Raw genomic sequence first — 23,569 nt, 5'->3', positions numbered from 1 at the left:
GCCAAGCCAAGCTGAGCTGAGCTGAGCCGAGCCGAGCTGAGCTGAGCCAAGCCGAGCCAAGCCGAGCTGAGCCAAGCCGAGCTGAGCTGAGCCAAGCCAAGCCGAGCTGAGCCGAGCTGAGCTGAGCCGAGCCGAGCTGAGCCGAGCCAAGCCAAGCCGAGCCGAGCCGAGCTGAGCCGAGCATACCTGCCTCTGGCTTGCCTTTGACTTCCCTGGATGGAGCTATTAGGCAGAACTTGAGCATAATCTGCCCATTGTAATATCAAAGCCCATCAGAACAAGACAGGGTGAGCTGAGATCAGTCTACGTTTGCAGTGTCAATACAAGGGAATACCCTACTCTGCCCTTCCGGGGTTCAGTACAGGTGTGTTCCTCTGGTGAACCACTCAGCAGAAATATCTCCTACGCTTTGGTACGAGGGACAGAGGGGTTTGAAGCTGACACTGCAGGGCTCAATGCGCACAGCGTGTTGGTTTGCACAGCATCCTCTAGTGGCAAATCCCGAAAATATACAATAGGATTTGTGACAGAAACTGCTCAATACAGTCTCAAAATTAAATTGAAGCCTCAGACCTGGGAAACGGTTGGGCCAAGGAAAGAACAGCTTAAATAATAATCAAATTGGTAAGTTTTTCACAGGGGTAACACTGTGATACCAGAGGGGTTAATAAAGCAAATTAATAGACAGTAAAAAGATTAGAAATTATTCATCACGAAGGACAGGGAAGAGAAACAGAGGAAGTATCTGTTTCACGTAATTCTGCCTGAAGCTTTTGAAGTAATTCCATATAAAATCAGCAAATTCAGATTAAGTCAAAACCTCCTGGATTGTTCTTGTCTGCGTTTAATTAGTGTTGAAGTTGTTTTGTCTGTTTTCAACTCATTTAGTAGCAGCAGTGGCTGCCACAGACAGACAGGGAGCCTGGTATTACCAAGTGAAGAGAAGAATTTTATTAAGCATGAGGTTGAATTAAAAGGTGCTGTGTTTAAAAACCAGGCCTGCAGGGGGGACTGTGGAGATGCTGACACTTCGTACTGTTAGGATTTCCAAAGGCAACCAAAGGTGCCCTGCGTTATAATCTTTGGGTGTGTTTGAGTTTTTAATTCTGGAAATTAATTATCTCCACCTGCATAACAAAACATTTTCAGGAGGTCAGATGAAGATAAGAGGGGGAAAAGCTGGACAGAGAAGAATCCAAAGCAAGAACCAGAAATTAGTGGACTGGATCCTCTGGGGCGCTTCGTGCCGGCTCAGGACTAGCACGTGGCTGCGGATGTTGGCCCACAGCAAATGTTTTCCTTTGCAAAGGCAGCTGGGGGTGGGGACAGGTACCGCAGCCCCGGCTTCTGAGCGCGGCGCCTTTGTCCAGCCCCTCGCACCCTCAGCTCCAAGGGATGGTGCCAGCGGGGCAGCCGGCAGCCGCGCCAGGCCCTTACGCCAGGCAGCCTCTTGGCCCCGCGCTGTCTCGAGTAACGAAAAAAGACAATCAGTGATTCACTGTGCCTCTGATAAAAAATCAGACGAAAGGCAGCTACTTTTGTGGTATTTCTCACATTACCAGCCTATCATAAAAATGAACAGTAAGAGCACAAAAATTCTCGTAGGAAAATCCACTCTTTCTGTATCCCGAGTAACATATCCCTATTAAGTTTCATTAATATGTAACATTTTGGACCATTAATCTCAACACACTTCTGCATTGCTCTAGGTATCCTCACCCTGTGACAGCCACTACGGGCACAGGCTCTCCGGGTTGCTCCAGTGAACGTGCAATTTCAGGTGCACTGGAGCTGGCTTTCATAACCGAGGTCGTACTGCCTAAAGAGCAGTTTCTGCACACTGCAATTACCCCTAACAACGCCCTGTTTACGAGCCCACGCTCAGAAAGGCACGGCGAAGGCTGGCTGCGGGGAACACCTTTCCACTGGCAGGCACTCCTGCACTCAACCAGCCCTGGCAGCCGCAGTGCAACTGGATCAAAGGCACTTACAGCCTGATTAATCAACATTTTCTTACATTTCTAATCTCATTTAAGTTCTTTCCCACAACTTGATGTCAGACTATCAAAAATTATGTCAATACCAAAAAGTTCATAGTGACACACACGTAAAGATTTTAAACAAGTGCTGACAACCTCTCTCTGTTGAAAATGCTGTTAGAAATCATGCACCAGAATCTTACAGGTTTTATTAGTTATTAAGCTGAATCCCTTAGAAAAGAGTGAAAAGGCACTCAGCAGGCATTTCAGTCAGCTTGATTTGGTGGTGGAGGGCTGCCCAAAGTATCTAGATAGTTGGCACAGACCTCAGTGTTTAAATAAAAGAAGATTTAAAGCTGAATACAAGTGTCAGAGGCTGGTGGAAAAACATGGTTCTCAGTCACAGTGAACGGCCAGGGCTGTCCAGGAAGGTACCTGATACACACAAATACTATGAAATTTGCCTGTTAACTACTTCTTTTTGAAAACGTAGCAAACTTAACGAGTAGATAGAAACACCCCTTTCTTTCCCTGAAACACCCTTTTCTTTCCCTAAAGGTGCACAGTCATTCTGGGCAGACACAACCAGGGCTGCAGAACACGTTTCCCGTGAGCTGACAGTTGCTATGAGAACAAGCTGGTTTAAAAACACCACCCTGGCAGTAGCTCTTCATACCCATGGCCACAGGACTTGCCCTCGTAGAGCAATATAGTTTGATTTTCTCACGGAGCCTAATAAAAATCTGGAGAATCAAGCAAAAGACAGCACAAAAGTGCCCCTAGGATCAGGAAAGCCCAAACCCAGCTGGCAGGATCTATCAGCAGAGGACAAAGAGAGCTCCTGGTTTTCTAATTTGATCCAGAACCTGTGTTTAATGCTTGCACAGTAAAATCTCTTCCCTTACTGGAAGCCGTGGCTTATCACTATGAGCAGAATATATTTTTATAAAATCAGCAAGAGAAATGATAATATATAAGTATATAAATAAAAATATATGCATCTATGCCTACAAATATATGAGCACATAAACATAAATAATACAAATACGCTCTCCAAGTATTTTACAGACATGAACAGAATAAAAAAGCTCATCTCTCTCTGTGCTATGAAACCCATCTACTCTGTGTTCTACCAGGGGGGATTTTTTTTTTGAGCAGGAATTTTCCATGTGGCCTATGGGAAAATGCCCTCTGAGTAGCTGCAGGCCTCCTCCTTCAGCGTGAATCACCGCCGAGCCGTGGCTGGCACAGCAAGCGCTCGACATGTACCTGGTTCCTCCGAGGCCTGGGACAGGTTTAGTCTCTCTGGGTTTGGCAGCGGCCTCTAAGGTGCTTATTGCTGCTGCCTGCAGAAACCTGACTTTTGGAACACAGCCTCTCATCAGTCAGACGTTTGACTCTTAATAATAGTTTCCAGCTCCATCATACCTTGCTGAGATTTACCAACCAGATAACCGGTTAAAGGAAGTGTAAAAATATACCCAGTGACTTGTCTTTCACTCGCCAGGGCTTGGTGTCCTAACTGATCTTTTCCTCCCACACAATTTTTAATCATGCTATAAGAAATCTACTTTATTTTCCTATCTCAGGTGCTTCACTCCCTGATGTGCATTATCATTACAGTTCTGGACTGATAGCGAAATCAAGGGTTTAAAGCTATTTATGTTTCTAGGGAAACAGAGAATGAAGAGGTATTTCCAAAAGTACACACCACATCCAGTTTCAAGTATTTGCCAAGTATTTCCACTGCTCCCAGTTACTTAAGTGTTTGAGTTCTTCATGATCTTTTATGTATTTTCCTCATACCAATCTATTCAAATGTTATATAAATGACAAATACTGAGAAATTAAATGCTATGTCCCAATACCACTGAAGAAGCCCGTAGCTGAACAGGAATCCATAGCTTTCAAGTTCAGCTCAAATCATTGATTCACCGTTCATCTCCTGCCGTGACAGAACCAGACCCCTGGATAAAAATCAATTGTCCTGCATCTTACTCTTATAATTTCTTTTAAACCTGAACCCTTACATGACCTTATTTCTCATCTCTTTCAACACAGAAATCAGGGCACCCCCGTGCATTTCTCTTCACCAAATCACATCCCCTCTACTTTGCAAAAATAGTAATTTTGAGAAAGTTAAAAGTGTTGCTCTCTGCTCTTACCTACCCTCTTTTTAACAGCTGTGTGTGCACGTGCTAGGACCTGCCTTTTCAGCACATAAACATTCTTGTCTTTGAATCTGCTGGCACATTCGGTGAATATATGGCAATGCAAGGTTTGTGAGGATTAAAAAAAAAGAGATTAATGATGGGATATAAAAGCAAGAAAGCTAAGAATTGTATCTGAGGCAGACGTTCAACACAGCTATTTTAGTGCCAGCTGCAGATCAGTTCTTGTTATCATTGGTACTTCCCACAAGGAAGTTTAAAGAAAAAATAGAAAATTTTGCATTTGAATTAACAAGACTCAAACATTTCATACCTATGATCTTCAACAGGAGAGAAAAACATACAAAGTTGTGATTTTAAGAGGGCATATGACATGATCAGGAGGGTGGGGCACCCAAAGTTTTGATGAGCAGGAGAAGAGATGAAGACTGAAAATGTGCATACAAAAGAGTCAAGAAGCACATTTTCACTGATGGAAGCCGAGGTAGAAAGGAAGAATTATCAGAATGGACAAACACTTAAAGATTTAAAAGGAAAATTCAGAATAATAACAATCTGACTTTGCTCATTCGCCCATAGAAGCATCCGTGGAATTGCAGGCACCAATAAAGTAAGTTAAAATGTTCACAGAGTTCATTTAACTGTAATTGCATTAGCAAGCCCTGGAAGCAAATTTAGCAGGATGGGAGAAGAGTGAAGCATATGCCAGTGTCACTCAAGGGCAATAAAAAATGGTTTACAGGACAATTGATAAAAATACCCTGAAAAAATATGAAGAGTTTTAGAAAGCAGCAGTGACTAGTAGAGTAGATAAAGGCAAAGCAGAAGCGGGTCTCAGTCAGGAGCTTGGGCGTGGACTGTTTCCACCAGTCGACTGGATGACTCCACTTTAATGAATGTGTCTCCCTTACCCCCAGATAAGTGGCAGATAAAGGAAATTCCCTTTGTTGACCACTCCTTATAGTTCCTCTAGGGAAAAGCTGACCCTACAATAAATTAGGTTTATTGTAGTGGGAGGAAAAAAACCACTATGCAGAATGATAAAAGCACTTTCTTGAGCAAATACTTTGCCACACTAAAGGCTTTTCCAAGCATTTGAGTACATGTTATCACCTTAAGGAAGCCTCAATAAAAACAAACACACGCAGCCATTGAGGTAAAACAGAGATGGAAAGTTAAAAGAAAACCAAAACCTTTCTGGAAACTTTGAATGCAATTTCAGTAAAAATGCTGCATGAGGGACTGATTTGATACTAGAAGCTTAAGATATATTTGGTGGTATTAATAAGATTAAATAATTTCTCCATGTGACAGTGTCTCCCCAGCTTTTCCCCTCCTGACACTTCCAGATGTATTTCCAAACTTCCATGAAGAATTGCAGTTCACTCTTTGGGAAATTCTTCCCTGTATGTTGAAGCAAACGTAACCTGCCTGCAGCCCGTTATCGACATTCTCACAGTACAATATATGATCACTGCTGCTTTTACTCAAGGGCTTTCAGAGAGAACGCAGAGGCCTTTCAGACCCCAATTCTCATGAACTGGACCATAAAATATTATGCAGCATCATAAATGCGTGTTTTATTTTGCAAAACCCTAAAATACACTGCTCGGAGGTCCTGGCATGGGAGGCTAGGAAATGATGAGGGAGTACCTGGAGGGATGTTCCTCTCTCCTCGTAGCAGGAGACAAATCTGAATACCCTGGTATCTGATCTGCTTTAAGCTTCTTGCATTCTGTTCAGTGAAGAAAAGCACATGGACTTATGTCCTTTATGCTCTAACCACAGATTTCAATATTTAACAATAAAATAACTGTTCTTCTGTAGCTTGCTTTCTGTCTGCAGGCAGACTGTAACTTTCTGATACTATTATTTCAGCTATTCACCAGACTTGGAACAGTAACCTGCTGGGCAGGTTTTTCCTACCCAGGGCTGAACGGGACATTCAGATCTACAGAAGGAACGACCAGCGTGCCCTTGGCAGTCAGAAGTGCCCTCCGTATCCCTCAGGAAAGGCCGTACAGATTTCCTGTGCAAGCTGGAGCCTCGTGTGAAGGCAGCAGTCTCTGCAGAAAGAGAACTCAGCTGTGATGTCCCTGGGCTACAGCATCACAGCCAGGTGAAGTGTGGTAGGTATGGGGTGTATCTCAAGTGATACATTCTGCACCTGAGTCACCGCAGAATTCCTCTTCCTGATACAGCCTTATAATTAGATACAGACCAATGGGGCTGTTGGAACAGGTGCCTTGGCCAGCTTCCAGTTTGTATATTTGTTCTTTTACCCCCCGGTGTTTGCCCTGCAGTTCGATACTCCTCTCTGTACAAAGTGAGTACAGCACTAACGCGTGCTCTGAGGTACCTGATGCATTTTTAACGGGTATAGAAAGATAGGCAGGCCCTTGCACAGAGTATGCATTTCATTGGGCTTACCTTTAATTTTCTATTTTGGCATTAAATGGATCTCTCATTGAAACATCACAGCATGTATCTTGTGCTCCAAAGGTTCCGTTTAGCAGAAGCACTTGTAGGGGGCAGAATTTCTGCCCAGGCCTGGTTGCTCGCTGGAAGCTGGAAGTGCTGGTGGGCCAGCGTAGCCCCTCCTTCTTTAGAGCACTCTGGGGAGTGCCAGAGGTCTGGGGGCAGCGAGGGGTGGCAAGTGAAAGAAACAGAATCGAATAAAAGATGGGAGTATCCACTCGTATGTTAGTGGTGATGCTCACGGAGGAGCCTGCGGTAACAAAAGCAACATTGCTTTTGAAAATCCATCTTGGATAACAGAGGACTTGGACATTTTAGAAATAACATTTTCATCGATCTCAAAGACCGGAAAACTAAGTGATTATGTTTCTTCTGTTTACTTCTCTCTTTCAGTAGCATGACAGGACAACATGTATAATGGGGCACTTGTTTCTGTCGCTGGTCACTCCCCAGGAACTCAGGGAAGTTTAATGCCAACTCTGCTACAAATACAGCTACGGTTCCTTGAACAGGATTCTTGTTTCTGTAGAAAACTAGACTCTTTCAGACAAGGCATGTTCTCTGTCAGACCATCTCTGACAGCCCAGAAGGAACTGACAGCAAAGAAAGAAGCAGTGAAAATGTTACTTCTGAAAGAAGAATTTTTCTCAGGGGAAATAAGGAAAACAGAGGGGTGGGAACAGTTTTCTCACAGGCCACACATATTGTTCACTATTTGGGCTCCTTTCAAGCTCTGTTATCAGTCTACCAATGACTAACTTAGTCACTCTGTATTAAAACTCTTTCCTGAGATTACCTGCAGGAAGCTGTCGTGTGACTTCGCCACGGATGCAGCGCTGGCTGCAGCAGGGCTGGGCACTCCCAGCCCTTTTGTTTCCATGTAGGCAAAGTGTAAGTAGATTTATGAATGCTCCCCTCAGCCAGGCAACGCCTCCGCTGAATCCCACCTTTTGCTTCAAGAGGCAACGGTCAGGGGGAGGGAATCGGCTCCCTTGCGTGAAGGTATTTGGGGAAGCAACAGCCCACTTCATCACAACTGACCAATAAGAGGAATTGCCGTGTTGGCAGAAGGCTTAAGGCTGATAAATTCCACGGGTCTCAGATAACACATTCTGGAGACAACTCCCATTGTCACAGGCATAAAAGAGGTGGAGTGGGGGAACGGAGCACACACTGCTGCCTCGGGATCGCAAACTGCGTGAGCTGCAGCTTGGCTTTAGGTCCTTGGTATTTCCCACCATGACCAGTTACAGCTTCAGGCAAATGACCTCTTCTGTGGCAGGGGGACCCGGCAGCTCCTCGATCCGTGCCGGTGGAGGTTGCTTTCGGGCTCCCAGCATCCACGGGGGCTCTGGTGGCAGGGGGGTGTCGGTCTCTTCCGCTAGATTTGTCTCTTCTGGCCCAGGAAGCGGCCTGGGCGGTGGCTATGGAAGTAGTTTCAGCAGGACCTTTGGTGGTGGGTTTGGTGGTGGTTTGGGTAGCGGTGATGGCCTCCTCTCAGGAAATGAAAAGGCAACTATGCAAGGCCTGAACGAACGCCTCGCTTCTTACCTGGACAAAGTGCGTGCACTGGAAGAGGCAAACTCTGATCTTGAAGCTAAAATCCGAGGCTGGTACCAAAAGCAAGGACCAGGCCCAGCTCGGGACTACAGTCATTATTACAAGATTATTGAAGACCTTCGGGACAAGGTAGGTGTTGATATTCATTGAAAATCATCTTAGGTTTGTGCTTAAGAAGGAAGCATAAAAACCCAAAGAGAAAAACTTCACTAGGAGAACACCCAGAAGGCACTGCAGGTTATGAGAAGGAGAGGAAGATGAAATGAATATGCAATGATTGGGCGGGGTAGATAAAGAAAATTATCAGCATGGAACTATCTACTTTTTCAAATGTTAGCTAAGAGAATGTACAAAACAGTCAGTCAGAGATGCCTTAGTACTTAATTCTCTGATAATGTTTGCTTTTAACAAGGCATATATATATATACACACACACACACAGATACATATACACACACATGCTGGTCATATACACATATATGACCAATTAATAGATATATGACCATATATATACTGATAAATATAAAGAGAGTCAAACAATGACAGCAACCTGCCCATCTCTGTAATCTGTTACCCGCCATAGAGCTTGAAAAACTTCAGAGGCACACACACACTGCTTTAATAGTAAAAATGAAAATTGGTTAAGTACAATTTTGTAAATGTGAAGATGGCTGCTCAGGATTTCATCACCACACATTTACTTTTCTTCATATTCCACTTCCTTAAGTTTGGAATTGAAATAAGAGTGCTGAAACATTTGGCTTAGGGAAAAAGGCAGTAGCAGACATGAAGTAATCAATCCCCTGTATAAATGCAGGATTTGCCCCAACAGCCCATGGGTACCTGATAACAGATTACTCTGCGGTGATACACACCCCGGAAGGTGTACATAGTTGCTGATTACACTATGTAAATAAATGAAAGAAAACTTGAGGTTTAGTTTTCACAGTTCAGCTTGAAGTTCATGACCGCTCCCACACAGTTCACTTTCTCCTTGCTTCAACCCATTCACATTCTCTATTGATTTGAAAAACTGAGCTCCAGTAAAGGCAGAACTGGCAACTGGATTTTCTTTTTAGTGTTCTTTTCCCTCCTGTCTTTTACTTCCCTTAGTTAGGGGAGAGAAAATGTTGTTCCAGCTGTTTTTGTGGATGACTTTTTGAGTTTTAAAAGTGGCAGGCAAAAAAGACATGCTTTCTAGGTAAAAATTAACAGGGATTACTTCTAAATAAAGAAAATTTCCTGTAGAGGCTTTCAGGATGCATTAGAAGAATCTATAAACACTATCCTGGATATTCTAGCAAACAAAAATGTGTTCAAAGACTATACAAATGCGATATAAACCCACATTGTTTACAAAACACAAACACGCCATTTATTTTAAAATCATACAGACCTTGTAATCACTTCCACTGTTAAGAAAATCTGTAATGAGAACAAATTCTGCCAGGAGGGGTCTGCAGACTCTGTCTGCTTCCTTTGCATCTCTCCAGGAAATGGTTTCTTGCTTCAGTCCCAAAACATCACCTACCCCCTGGCTTACCAAAACCTGTCCCTCTAAGCCAGCACGTAGTTTTGTCTCACTGTGGGACTTCTAGCTGAAAGCCACTTCATACGCCAGCCAGGAGTAAGAGGACCTGTCCATGACCGACGATCATGTGATAAACCGACAAGCACTGTGATAAATCTGTGCTACGTATTTGCTATAGATCACTGATACTTCCCTACTGAGACCAAAACACACTTTTATTTGGTGTAGCTGCAGATGAAATAGAATCTTAACTTTTATCTTCAGACCAGGAAAGAAGGTAATACAGTTGTTTCAGCCTCAGCAATGAACTCTGATTGTTTGTAGATCCTTGATGCCACTATCGACAACTCGAAGATTGTCTTGCAGATTGACAATGCCAGGCTGGCTGCTGACGACTTCAAAACCAAGTGAGTAATTTCTGAAAGGAAAAAGCGCTCTTGAGCGGGCAAAGGGCAGTGGCTGTGAAAAAAGAAAGGAATGCCTATAAAATCTCTGTATGAACACCAGTTTGATCCTGTCGTTGCAGTTCAGCCCTTTAAGTATTTGCTGAAAGCACCATCTGCACCATGGAAAATTTTATATCGTGTAAAACATGTGGAGAAAAGTTTAATGCTGGACAACATTGGCTACATCATAAATCCTACAAAACCAGATGCATTTATAGCAAATAATGTGTTTCATGGCGGGCTGGCTTAATCAGCTAACCTGAACCATTTTGGTTTGCTTTTGTAAGGTTTGAAACAGAACAAGCTCTTCGCATGAGCGTGGAGGCCGACATCAACGGCCTGCGCAGGGTCCTGGATGAGCTGACCCTGGCCAGAACGGACCTGGAGCTGCAGATTGAGAACCTGAAGGAGGAGCTGGCCTACCTCAAGAAGAACCATGAGGAGGTAAAAAAACCCCAAGAAACACATTAGAAAATGACATTAGAGGAACAGCGTGTGGAAACGTGGAGTCCCTCAGGACTGCCCTGGGCTCTCCAACAGTGCAGAAAAGATTTCTGTGTAGACTGGGAAACTAAATGTACCCTGCAAGTATTTAAGGGGAGTCAGCCAGACCTTAGTCCTTGAAGAAAGAATGGAGAGTTCATAATGTTTTAGTTTATGACTGTACCCTCTGTTGTCTTCCTCTGCCATGTCCACACAGGAAATGAGTGCCCTGGGAGGGCAAGTGGCTGGCCAAGTCAGTGTTGAGCTGGACTCTGCTCCAGGCGTGGACCTGTCCAAGATCCTGGCTGATATGAGAGACCAATATGAGCACATGGCTGAGAAGAACAGGAAGGATGCTGAGGCCTGGTTCCAAACCAAGGTAGAAAAAATTCCATACTATACAACTACTAACCAAAAAAATCCACGAGAGAAACAAAATCATTATTGAAACACAGCGAGAACTGCTGCGAAAGCCTTATGACCTCTTCTTAGAGGCCCCATATTTCTCATGTAATGCTTTCCCTGTTTCAGACTGAAGAGCTGAACCACGAAGTAGCTGTCAATACCGAGCAGCTGCAGAGCAGCAAGTCCGAAGTCACTGACCTGAGACGCACCCTCCAAGGGCTGGAAATAGAACTGCAGTCCCAGCTCAGCATGGTACGTTAAGATTTGCATTGCATGAACCCCCCCCACCAAAATGGGCACATATTCCCCTCCCCACGAGGAGCTTTGCATCTGGCAGCAACCTTTCTGTGGTTTCCCCTCCAACCTCCCTGCCCTCAGAAAGCCGCGCTGGAAAGCACCTTGGCAGACACGGAAGGGCGTTACGGTGCCCAGCTGGCGCAGATCCAGGGCCTGATCGGCAGCATCGAGGCGCAGCTGGCTGAGCTCCGAGCTGATATGGAGCGCCAGAACAGCGAATACAAGATCCTCATGGATATCAAGACTCGACTGGAGCAAGAGATCGCTACTTACCGACAGCTCCTGGAAGGCCAGGAGTCCCAGTAAGTAACTCACTGCAGAAAACCTTTTTGCTTAGCCTCCTAAAGTTTGACCCTGCCATGGTGCATCACAGTAAACACAACTTCAAATACTCCTGGGGTTCTAAAATTTTTAACAAATTAATTCTTCTGGACCATGGCGGAGCTGGAAATGTTACAATTCCCATTTACATTGAGTGAGTACCTCAAAGAGCTTCTAAACAAAAAGACGAACTGATAAGCAGTACAAGAGGTCACATGCAGCTAACAGCTAAAGTGATAACTAATCATCAGCTGCCTGACACTCAGGAAACAGAGCACAGCCAGTACCGTTTTACAGAATAGAAAGATTAACACCGAAGTCCCCTAAACTTCCTGTTACCAGTTAAATAGCTCTTGCCTCACAGGAGTCAGTGCAGAAGCAGATACCCTGCAGAGGAGTGGAGGCAGAGAAGCTAGCTGTTTTCAGCCAGCCATGAAGTGGGCCTCCCTCACGGGAGCACAGCTGTCATTTCACATAGAGTCTCAAGGAGGAAAGTATCTCATAGGGAGGAGTTGAAAGGTTTTGATTTCCTCTATTCCATCTTTTCCATAATTGTCTCTTCCCATTGCAGTTGTTTAAAAACATATTTCCTACAATTCCCTCTCCTGAGCTGAAAGGGAGAGCAAGTTGATGACCATCTCTTCTCTGACTGAATACAAAATGTACCTGATCGATAGAGAATTTGCTTTCTTACATCCTCATCTCGTGAGCATTTGATGTGTTACTTCTCCCTTCAACTGTTGTCTCTTTGTTCTACAGGATATTTGGCCCCCTTTCTGGAACTGCCGGTAAGAATTCCATCTCTTTCAGGAAACCTTTAGGAGTCAAAGAAGTTTTATTTTCTAAAAGAAAATATACATACATTGTGGTAGTTGTGTCCATTCTAGAGACTGGGCTGCTGCACTTGTTTGTGCAGAAAAAAATCTACTAACTCACAAATTATGACTCTGGCTAGAATTTAACAAATTTCAGCCATTAAAAGATGTTAGGCATCAGAAAAAAATCTCAGACTATGCTACAGTAAAGGCTAAGTAAAGCACAAAATGCCTAATCATTCCCCCAGATGAAAGGATACAAGAAATTTAAGCTTGGCCAGCTCAGGGGAATTGTATGAACATGCAAGTAAAACTTGCCTTGAGCTTTTAAAGGTCAGCTGTATTGTAAAAGTGATGTATGATTCAAATCATTGCTATGAAGAAGAAAACTTTGGAGACAAGGGATGAGAGACGAGACATAAGGTAAGCTCAGTGCCCACTGCAGAGTGGTCTCCTGTGTGTAATGCTGCAGTAATTGCTGTTCTTTCCTCCGTATCAATGTAGACAAAAGAGACAAGATGGTCGATGGAAAATAGTACTGAACGTCCTGCAAATGGCATCTTCAAAACGAGAAAAAGCGGACAACACACAGGGATTGAAACGGAAAGGAATCACTCTAGACTGCTGGAAACTGCTGTCTTAAAGCACAGAAAATTCTTGGCCACACAAAGCTTAGGTAGATTCATCCATTTAGTAGTGATTAGTTGGCAAACTGGGTTAGCTTTTCAATTATTTCTAGTTCTTTCACATACTGAATTGCTGTATCTACTCTAATAAAGATGATCTTCTTCTTGCAATCTTACTTCTTTTGAGTTACTGTGATATTGCTACCGAAGTTCGGCTTTAATCAGGCAGGAAGGAGCTAGCCAGCCTCCCCACTGGTTAATGCTCCCAGAGGCTGTGGTGGCTTGAGCTCCCTCTCCCATTTCTTCCAGCTCCTCTGGCTGGCAGGAGCTCTGACTGTGGAGGAGCAGCATCCCCAGCCCCTCAGCGTGGGGAACTCAGGGGTGACTTATGTTTGTAACTACAATGGCTGTGCACTCGCAAGAGCAGTAGCAGTGAGATGTTACATGATGCTGGTAAGAAGAGCTGGGAGATGGTTTTTTAGGGTAAAATATAAAGCTGTTAAAATTGCCTGAAGATAACCCCTACAGAAACAAACAGGAGTGAGAAACAATTGTGAGACATCTTCACTCACTCTCCCAGCTCCTACAGAGGTAACAAACCTTTAGCACCAATTTTAGCCGCCTGCATTCTCATGCCATGGAAGGGATGTTATCCTAGCTGAAATTCTAAGCGTAAACTTCTAGTTCAGGCCCCCAGAAACCAGTAATTTCATTTTCAACCATCTCAAGAATTGAATGAATTCATAAACCCTGCTAAAGAAATTGGGGCTTCAGAGACTTGAAAGAATCTTGAAAAGGCTAGAATTCTTGTTTTTATAGCCTAATTTTTAGTTTATAATTTTATTGATTTTGTTCCATATTTGTAGGGTAACGAAGGATTTCTGGTGAAATGTTTAATATAAAATCACTCAGAGACTATAATTTTAGAGTTTGGTTCAGAAAAAAATTATTTTCTAAAGGTATGTAATGTCTGAGTGATGGCTTTATCAGCAAAGACTCCGATGATAAACAAGCTGCTTCTTGAATGGAACTCTCTGTCCTCCCGAAAGGAGAGGCGAAAGTGTGTCAACTCCGTTAATCCCCTCACAGAAGGAATGAAAGAGTTTGCCCAGCACGGGCATGTCAGGGGACGTCTTCCAGGAAGGCTCTGTGGAACATGACAAATTGAGGAGCTTACGCACCACAAGCACAACACCGAGTACTGCGCAAAGGGTGAAACGGTGTGTCAAGACATTGGATAAGAAATCTCAGAGTGAAGCTAGTGAGGACAGAATAAAGGCATGAGTTTGAGATAGTGGGGTTTTTACTTCAGCAGGTAATAGGCTTCAATTTCCTTGTATAGACTATAAGGAGAAAATTTTGTAGATTGAAGTTCACGTTCCAGCTGCAGAAAAGAGCTGAATGAAGAATGAACAGAGCAACTCGGATCTCTACAGTACAGAGACGGGACTGACTCGAGATGCTCCTTTAAAGTCCCAAGAGCTTATGAATCTGGAAGCATTCCAAACCTCATGAATTTATAGAGAAATGTAACCGATTTTTTTTTTTGAAAAAATGACAGATATAACATAGCTAAAATGAAGAAATACTAATTGAAAAGAAGAATATAACTGTATGTAGCATTATACCTAGATCTAGAACTGAGTTAGAACCAGATGATTTTCACATACTTGTTCAAATTCAGATATGAAATTAGATTCATCAAAACACTTGATTCCTAAACTTTTATTAATGTAAATACCAAAATGTATCTAATTTTTCACTGAAGCAAGGTTTGCCTTACATAGTCTGTTATAAAATGCTATAAAGCATGTAGGTTTTGATACAGAAGTCTTCAACCTGGAGACAGTAACAAACCAACCAAATCTAGATAAATAAATAGGATGAGTGGGTGAATGCTGAATACACACAGCATTTGCCAGCAGGCTGTTCTCAGTGGAGAGGTACGGACATATTTACCATTCCCCTTTCACCAGACAGCCAGTGTTCTTAAGTAAGCTCTCAAAAGTGAAAGTTTTTTCTCTTTAGGAAAATACGTGTGAAGCACAGCAACTGAAGCGAGCTGCAAATAAATGATCCCTGACTGAGCACCTCCAAACTTCACGGGGCTTCCTTGAGGCACCTTTCCTTGGATTCTCCTGTGGTTTGAAAATACTATTGACAATTTCTAGTAACATATTAGGAACTATTCAGAAGCAGCTGTTTAACAGGAAAGGACACACAGCGAAGATGATGAAGCAGGGATAAGCCTCAGGTCTGCAAGTGCTGCACCTGCATTTACAAGCGTTTGATTGTGGGAGACAAACCCCAAGGATCTGAGTTGATGGTTTACAGAAAATTGAACAGGCCACAGAATCCCCACCACTATGGTTTTCTGAATTATGTTACAGACATAATCTGTATTGGCTGCCTGATTTATTTTTCTTTTTCCCAATGGTAAATATTCTACAGGAAATAAACAGCTTTATATCTGCTACCTGGTTTTTGTAAGCGTTCGTCTGATAACAATCGAGAGCAACGCACAGGGCACTTTGAAAAGCAGCAAAGCGTATTTCACCAGCAAGCTTCCAACGAAGTTATAAAGACTGAGTGAAAGAAGACTGAATGAAAAATCCCCAAAGTTTCCTGTTAAAGTTTATGGTGTTTTCTAGAAGTGATTTTGCTAGACTTTTTTTTTTTTTTAAATGGAATTTGATCTTGCTTATTGTGGGATCACTCAGAGTTAAACAGACTCTAGAAGCGTGCACCCCTCAAGATATTTACATTACAGGGGTCTTAGAGAAACTTTTTTTATCTTTAGGAGAGTTTGTCTAAACTTGTTGCTGAGATACTAACTCTTGGAGATACACAGATTTGGCAAGCTGCGCAGAACCATTCATGTGCCCCACAGCAAAACTGAACTGCTGTGGCAAAGGGCCAGGCTCAGATTGAAACATGTTTCCACAACTGTGAAACACCCTCTTTTCCAACCAGCTGGAGAGCGAGCAGACATTTTCAGACCCAGGCTGGTCCACACATATCACAGCTACATGGTTGATGGTTCCTTCCCCCCCTGCTCCTGGTAAAAAGGCTGCGCGTTTCCCCGCGGCTGCACTGAGTCTCAACTGCAAATCTCAGCAAACCCCTCGGTTTATTCCAGCAACTGGTATGAGCCTCAGTTTAGCTGACATCACCCATCCTGAATTCTAAGCTCATTTTCTGTTGATATGTACTGTCAAAAACTGCTCAAAACAACACTCTCCTCATTGTGTTGTTAGCAAACATAGCATGTTTCTTCTTTATTTCAAAGTTTTATTTTAAAATAAGTTTGGTGGTTCTGAGCTAGGGACCAGAGAAAGTTCCTCCCATCTTCACTTCGTCCCTGCTTTTCTCCCTCCTCTCAACCCCCCGTTTCCTCAAACCATTATGTGCCTCAGTACCAATTTATTGTCTTCCCATACCCCGACTTCTTCTGCTGCCACCTGTGGCTTTCCCCTGAAGCGTGTCACCTTGTTGCGCAAAGAGAAGGGGGCTCTTTCTTCAAACTCCACACTATTGCCACACTCCACACACACATTGTCCCCGGTGACACACCCCGGCAGGATAAATAAGCAGTTAATACTTCCTTTAAAATCTCCCAAATCTGTTTTCCCATAATTATACAGTATTGAACAGAGCTGTATTACTGAATTACTGCCTTTTGAAGTCCCCTAGCAATTTATTAGATCTGAACTATGCTGCTGTTTCAGACTCCCACTTTAAACGAAGGATTAAGATGACTCTTCCAAGTGCTCCTCAAATCTTATTTCCAAGAATTACTTCATTTCATAGTGCATATTGGCATTAAGCACATTTATTGCTATCTGAACAGTTTTATCTTAAACCAAATTTGTTTACATTTTTCAAAAGTGACAGGAACTTATTCCTCTCACATTTCTTCTTTTAATTGAATTATTTCAATCTTGTATTACCCTTCTTGACTATTTCACAAGCATTAGTAAATTAAGTGTGCCCACTCTTCCTTGTACATTGATGGATGCTAATTGTTCCTCGTGCAATGCTATGATTATATGCTTTTTGTACTAAAAATTCAGTCTCCAAAGTCTAAATACTAGTTCCAAGCAAAGAACAGGAATAAGAACCTATCAAATTCAATTCCAAATTTTTAATGGGAAAAACTATGGCTAGAAAAGAAGAAATAATGGTGAGATGAACTGATGATTGTGCATTTTTCAATGAAAGGAGAATTTTACTTAAACTTCATTTTTAGAAAAAGTTGATTTTCTTAAAATAGCCGTGGTGATTGCTGCAATGGGTAAGTGGGTGTGGTTGAACTCACTTTGTTTTTCCATTCTTAAATGTCACAGAAGTAAATCCAAGTTTCAGAACTATAGCCTGAAGAAAAAACACTCATCTGAATCATTCCTTTTGTTTAATTAAAAAAGAAAACCCAAGCCCTAGCCCCTGAGATGTACAGCCAGCTCTGTTTGTGAGGAATGTCATCATAATTGGCCTCACCTCTAGGGAGGAGAAATTTTGGAGGGAGGGCTGCAGGTTGGGTTTGTCTCCTGACACCCTGTCTTGAGGATATAAAAGAAGCAGCAGGGCAGCGAAGGCACACACTTTCCTCTTCTCACCAAGCTGAATAACTGACCTTAGCGCCTTCCTGTGCTGCAGCTATGGCTACTTCCTTCATGCAGAGCTCTTCCTCTACCTATGGTGGTGGCTTTGGGGGTGGTGGAAGCAGCAGCTCTCGCCTTTCCTCCATCCGAATGGGAGGCACCTGCCGAGCTCCAAGCATCCACGGAGGATCTGGTGGCAGGGGTGTCTCCATCTCCTCCGCGAGGTACGTCTCCTCTGCGGGAGGGGGATACGGTGGTGGCCTCTGTTCTGGGCTTGGTAGTGGCTATGGAGGTGGCTACAGTGGCTTCGGCAGTGGTGCAGCCTACGGCTTTGGCGGAGGGGCTGGCTTTGGCGGAGGGGCTGGCTTTGGTGGAGGTTTTGAAGTCGGTGGGGGCTTTGGTGGTGGTGATGGCCTTCTCTCTGGAAATGAAAAGATAACTATGCAAAATCTGAATGACCGTCTGGCTTCGTACCTGGACAAGGTACGAGCCCTGGAAGAGGCAAACTCAGATTTGGAAGTTAAAATCCGAGACTGGTATCAGAGGCAAGCTCCCACCAGCCCAGCCCGGGACTACAGTAATTATTACAAGATAATTGAAGATCTCCGAGACAAGGTATGACATTCATAGGTAAAGGAGTTATAAGAATGCATTAGAATTGTGGAACTGCATATTTCACTTCTTTAAAATAAGCTAAAATAATTACAAAATAAATATTGAATTCCCCAACCCCAAATTCCAGCAGAAAAGAGTAGCTTTTTCTCAATTTAAAAACCAAACATGTTATCCTGAAAAATGTGACATTTGTTGCAATTAAAATGATGGCACTGAAAGTTAGCAAAACATGGCAAAATGTGTTTAGAATTCTCAATATATTTGTTCAGTGAGCAAATAGTAAAGAATGTGACAGGTGGGCCTGAAAGGCTGAAAGAAGACTTCTCCTAGCTACAGATAAGATCAGGTGTTGTACAAACCTACTGTCTAATTATGTTTCTAATTTGTGTTACACAAAGGTATCTCAGCTCTCTGATTTGCATATGGAATGTGGAAAAGAGCTCAGCATTTTTGGGTTTTCTCTACAGAAGCTGTAAAAATTACAGTGTGGCTGAACAATATAATAAAATTGAAACAGCTATTGCAATCCAAAGAGTATGTTTAACCAGTGACATCCCAACAGAGGTCCGTTTGTTTCTACCTTCTTCGATGGTTTGCAGACTCAAGAACTACCTACTATGTACTCAGGACCGTGATATTTCACCATTACTCACAGGAACCTTTTGCTGTGTTTCTTACTTGCCAGATCCTTGCAGCTACTATTGACAACTCCAGAGTCATCCTGGAGATTGACAATGCCAGGCTGGCTGCAGATGACTTCAGACTGAAGTAAGTTTACCTGGAGCACATTCGTCTTCTCTCTCCTTCTCTCTCTCTCTCGCAAAACAGTCTTCTGAAGTTTAGTATTACATTTTATCTAGAAAATAATGTTTTTCAGTCACTGAAGGACACGTTTTGAAATTATGGATAGGTATTTTTCCTTGGTAACCTCTGACCAAAAAAACCCTGGCAAACAGAATCAATGTGATGAGGGATCAATTCAGAATATAAACGTGATAGAACACGGCATCTAGATCACTGAGCTGTGTACATAAAAAATTATAGTTCATGTCTTAGTTTTTTAGTGATGCTCTGAACTATCTTTACTGGCCTAAATCACAGGGGAAAAGAAGATAGGAATAGGATGGGGATTTTTCACTTAAAAGGAGTAGAGTGGCATGAAGAAATCCCGGTTTGGTTGCAGTAGTTCTCTCTCAAAGAAGCTGGAATTTAGAAAAGAAAGACAAAGAGTAACTTGGGGCTTATCCAGCTCATGGACTCAGCAGCACATCAGACACTGCTGAAAAGATGATAAAGATACTTGTGCAACTGATTTATCTTGCAGTGATGTACCTGCAGGTTTGTATTTTCTCCTCTCGTGGCCTGGGCAGAACTGGGCAGTCTGTGCTTTCCGTCACCCCAAATTTGAGAGGCCACTGCAAATGGACTGTCCTCTGTGGCAACTTTTCCACTGATGCTGATAACCGTTATTAGGTTCTGCAAAGTGAAATGTCATGTACTCCTCAAGAATAAAACCAGATGGCAATGCATGTACTTTCATATGTCATAGCTGGATGTCGGAAAAAAACATCTTTACTCCCTTTACACTTCTTTTCAATATATATGTTTTCATTTATAGATCACTGTTCCTCTACATTCAATATCAAATTTCATAGTTTTATAGCTCTACTGAATACAAACTCGTACGTATTCCAGTGCTTGTTTCTTTTTCAAATGGCAGATACGAGAATGAGCTGTTCCTGCGCCAGAGCGTAGAGTCCGACATCAACGGCCTGCGCAGGGTCCTGGATGAGCTGACTCTGTCCAGAGCTGACCTGGAGATGCAGATTGAAACACTGAAGGAGGAGCTGGCTTATCTAAAGAAGAACCATGAGGAGGTGAGAGTCCGTAACAGTGTAGAGAGGAAATTACTTCCCTTTGGAATTTATGCCTCTCGGGTGGGGAGGAGGAAATCCAAACAAAAAACTGGAATGACAACACCACAGCTTAAGAAGAAAACTGCAATATTAAAAGAATCCCAAGTGTGTCCTGAGAAGCATTTCTCTGATTCCAATCTGTTCAGACCTATTACTTAGAGTTTGGCATCCATAAGCACATGATAGATCACTGAGACAGTTAAACTGAGTAAAAGAAACATACACGTACGTTACATGTGAACACATGTGTGTTGTGTGTGAGCATACAGAGTCGAAAAGCACGTGCAGTGAGAGAGAAAATTTGCTGAACATTTTTATGTGTGTTCCACCTATGATACTTGACAATAGCAGTACTGTGTACCACACGGATTGCTGATGGCAGGAAGTATATGAGAGGAGAGAGCCTAAGCTTTTTTGTGTCCTCTGCCTTCTGCCCACGCAGGAAATGAAAGAGTATTCCAATCAGCTAAGTGGAACAGTCAACGTGGAAATGGATGCGGCTCCTGGCATCGACCTGACCCGAATTCTCTCTGAGATGAGGGAACAGTATGAAGCTCTGGCTGAGAAGAACCGTAAAGATGCTGAGGCCTGGTTCTTCACTCAGGTATAGCTACGCCAAAACCCAACAAACTGATGTGTTGCCTCGTTACTTACTGCCCCAGCAGATGGGGTGGGATGGGCCCTCCTTTTCCCAAAATAATTGAACTTTTTTTAATACAATATGTATGTGATTTTACAGTTGTTTTTCTCTTTCAGACTGATGAGCTGAACCGTGAAGTAGCCACCCATACACAACAGATCCAGACCAGCAAATCGGAGATCACAGAACTGAGACGCACGGTCCAGGGCCTGGAGATTGAGCTCCAGTCGCAGCTCAGCATGGTACGGAGCTGTGCCACGCGCATCACGAGGCACTGCTAGAACACTCTCCCCCTCCTCCCTCTCTATCTTGCCTCTCCTTAGTGTCCCCCGCTGGGGGACAAACCTGCGGGCTAACTTATCCTGACGTTACTCCGTTTTAGAAAGCTGGACTGGAAGCCAACTTGCGAGATACAGAAGGACGATACTGCGCACAGCTGGCACAGATTCAGGCCCTTATCACCAGCGTTGAGGAGCAACTGAGTGAGCTTCGATGCGACATGGAGCGTCAGAACCAGGAGTACAGAATGCTCATGGACATCAAAAGTCGCCTGGAGCAGGAAATCGCCACGTACCGCCAGTTGCTGGAGGGCCAGGACTCTCAGTACGTTACTATATACAAATCCTATGATGATTAGATAAAGTTAATAATGTGACACGTTGTAAAGCAGTAATTTGTGGTTGCTAAACTGACTCCAGATCACTAAATTACACTCCCTGCATACGCAGCCTTTTGAGTACTGGCAAAACAGCTGCCTGGCAAAATCCCAGGCGTTGCTATAACTCAGGCTAAATCTCCAGATCAATTGTGCTGATGATTTGAAAATATAAATGCAACCATTTCGACTGCAATGAATTACGGAAGGCACCAGACACCGTATGTATGTCTTATATAATCCTCTTGTTGCACCAGAATAATAGCCTTCAGCCTGAAATAACCTATAAAAACCTGTTCTCAGTATTTCTTTAGCTCTTGATTTTCTATATTTGTGCACAGAGGTGAAAATATTAATCATCCTACACCAGTACTCCCAACTAGACAAAAATTTGGTACAGACCACAGCTTACTTTAGTAAAATCTACATTTTAGTGCCCATTTCTCATATCTGATCTATACATGGAATTACTTTTGATTTCTGAGGAGAAATCAGCTCCTTATATTGTTTCCAGATGATGATATTTTGAGAAGAGGAGAAGTATATAGAGACTTAGCAGGACCAAGAACTGGTCTAACTGCTGTTCATTTTTCTATCGAGTACGTAGGAGTGGCCTCCAAAGCAGAAAGCACCTTACCAGTAACCCCAGTGACAGCACACCTCAGCAACAGCCCACTGAAAGCAGCAGTGTGAGATCATGGCTGCTCACAGGCAGTTCCTAAATGGATCTGTTTCAGTGGGCAGGGTCAGTGATGGTCATTAATCAAATATTTCTTCTTTTCTACAGGATGTCAGGAGTGAACCCTAAGGATGGTAAGAAAAATTTTCATTTAAAGTGGGGCTGAAATGAATTCACAAAGTAGGATCAAATAAACCTATCTTTTTGGCTTAGGATTTCTACTTACTAACAGAGATTACATTCTCTCCGCAATGACCACATTCTTTATCATTTAGAGACAAAAATATAATACTTTATCTTATTTTATGTGCACTTTTGAAACCAGTAGCTGGTAAATATGATTGCATGAACTCCTCACGGGATTCTAAAATACCAAAATCTCCCAAAGATTCCTAAGTTCCTCTGCTGATTCACACAACATACAAGATACACCCAGATCTGACCTGTGATGTGCACTCTTTAAGATTTACTGGATGAGGACCAGTAGGGAGAGAAGTAAGATGTAAAGGCAGTTCCCCTTTGATATGTGAAAAAGATCTTGTGAGGAAGCAAACAAAAAAACCCCGTCCCACAGCTCTTCAGTGTGTTAGCAGTGCATTTTTTTTTCCTAGTTGATTTTTTTTTCTCCTACAACAGCATTTCTGAGCAGTGGAAGATCTCTTCGTGTGAGCATGGAAGATGATGGAAAACCTGTTTCTGCTCGTGATAGGAGATTCCAGTAAAGAAATACTGAATCCCCTCTTCCATACGACACCATATAAAACCAGTGCAGCCTACACACTGGCTCATGCTACAAGAAATATCCTTTTACTTTTGCCATATCACAAGAATGTAATCCAAGATTGTGCAACAGCTTGATGTCTGCCCTTAAATTTGCTCTCCCTTTTTACATGACCATTTGGCTCTATGGGTCAAAGATGACAAGCTTATTTTCTGTCAGTAGCTATATAGTTTCCTTACAAAAGAACTTACAATAAAGTTTCTGTTCTGCTTGTGCAAATACATCCAGCCTAACGTTGTTTTTTTGAAGTCAGTATGGCATTGCCAGAGACATGACCATACACCCTCCCTGGCACAGTGCTTCCTGTAACCCAAGAGATGCTCAGTGAATAACCACAACAGCAACGTTAATAACTTTAATTATAATAATAAAGATGATGATGAGCAGACAGATATAAAGTGCCATTAGATTCTCCCAGGAATCTGAAGCTAGTATCAGTAAAAAAGAGAAGATAATGCAACAAAACGTTAAGCTCTTTGTTCTGAATTCAAATTGCACAACACGACTACAATTCATGCACGAATAAAATGCACCTCTGAAAAAAATATTTTTCCATCTATATATTTCTGT

At 42.8% G+C, this 23,569-nt stretch overlaps 2 protein-coding genes across 2 annotated transcripts; both read left to right on the top strand.

Moving 5' to 3' along the window:
• Positions 1-7,793: 7,793 nt before the first annotated feature.
• Positions 7,794-13,288, top strand: LOC141953498 (keratin, type I cytoskeletal 19). The gene is made up of 8 exons (XM_074892114.1): positions 7,794-8,317; positions 10,044-10,126; positions 10,453-10,609; positions 10,866-11,027; positions 11,180-11,305; positions 11,432-11,652; positions 12,431-12,459; positions 12,991-13,288. The coding sequence occupies exons 1-8, from the start codon at positions 7,868-7,870 to the stop codon at positions 13,020-13,022; spliced, it is 1,260 nt and encodes a 419-aa protein (XP_074748215.1). The 5' UTR covers positions 7,794-7,867; the 3' UTR covers positions 13,023-13,288.
• Positions 13,289-17,770: 4,482 nt separating this feature from the next.
• On the top strand, positions 17,771-23,222 carry LOC141953487 (keratin, type I cytoskeletal 19-like). Its single transcript, XM_074892090.1, has 8 exons — positions 17,771-18,328; positions 19,014-19,096; positions 20,049-20,205; positions 20,687-20,848; positions 21,001-21,126; positions 21,267-21,487; positions 22,327-22,352; positions 22,855-23,222. Exons 1-8 carry the CDS (start codon positions 17,771-17,773, stop codon positions 22,938-22,940), a joined length of 1,419 nt encoding a protein of 472 aa, XP_074748191.1. The 3' UTR covers positions 22,941-23,222.
• The last annotated feature ends 347 nt before the right edge of the window (positions 23,223-23,569 follow it).

The sequence above is a fragment of the Strix uralensis genome, chromosome 22 (genome assembly GCF_047716275.1).
Source record: "Strix uralensis isolate ZFMK-TIS-50842 chromosome 22, bStrUra1, whole genome shotgun sequence".
Classification (NCBI taxonomy): domain Eukaryota; kingdom Metazoa; phylum Chordata; class Aves; order Strigiformes; family Strigidae; genus Strix; species Strix uralensis.
The sequence above is the reverse complement of the archived record's forward strand: the minus strand, read 5'-3'. Positions and strand labels throughout refer to the sequence as shown.

Coding starts and splice junctions, on each gene's coding strand:
- LOC141953487 (XM_074892090.1), top strand. CDS start 17,771: ATGGCTACTTCCTTCATGCAGAGCTCTTCCTCTACCTATGGTGGTGGC. Junction 21,488..22,326: donor CTGGAGGGCCAGGACTCTCA/GTACGTTACTAT, acceptor TCTTTTCTACAG/GATGTCAGGAGTGAACCCTA. Junction 22,353..22,854: donor AGGAGTGAACCCTAAGGATG/GTAAGAAAAATT, acceptor CTCCTACAACAG/CATTTCTGAGCAGTGGAAGA.
- LOC141953498 (XM_074892114.1), top strand. CDS start 7,868: ATGACCAGTTACAGCTTCAGGCAAATGACCTCTTCTGTGGCAGGGGGA. Junction 11,028..11,179: donor AGGCCTGGTTCCAAACCAAG/GTAGAAAAAATT, acceptor TCCCTGTTTCAG/ACTGAAGAGCTGAACCACGA. Junction 11,306..11,431: donor TGCAGTCCCAGCTCAGCATG/GTACGTTAAGAT, acceptor CCCTGCCCTCAG/AAAGCCGCGCTGGAAAGCAC.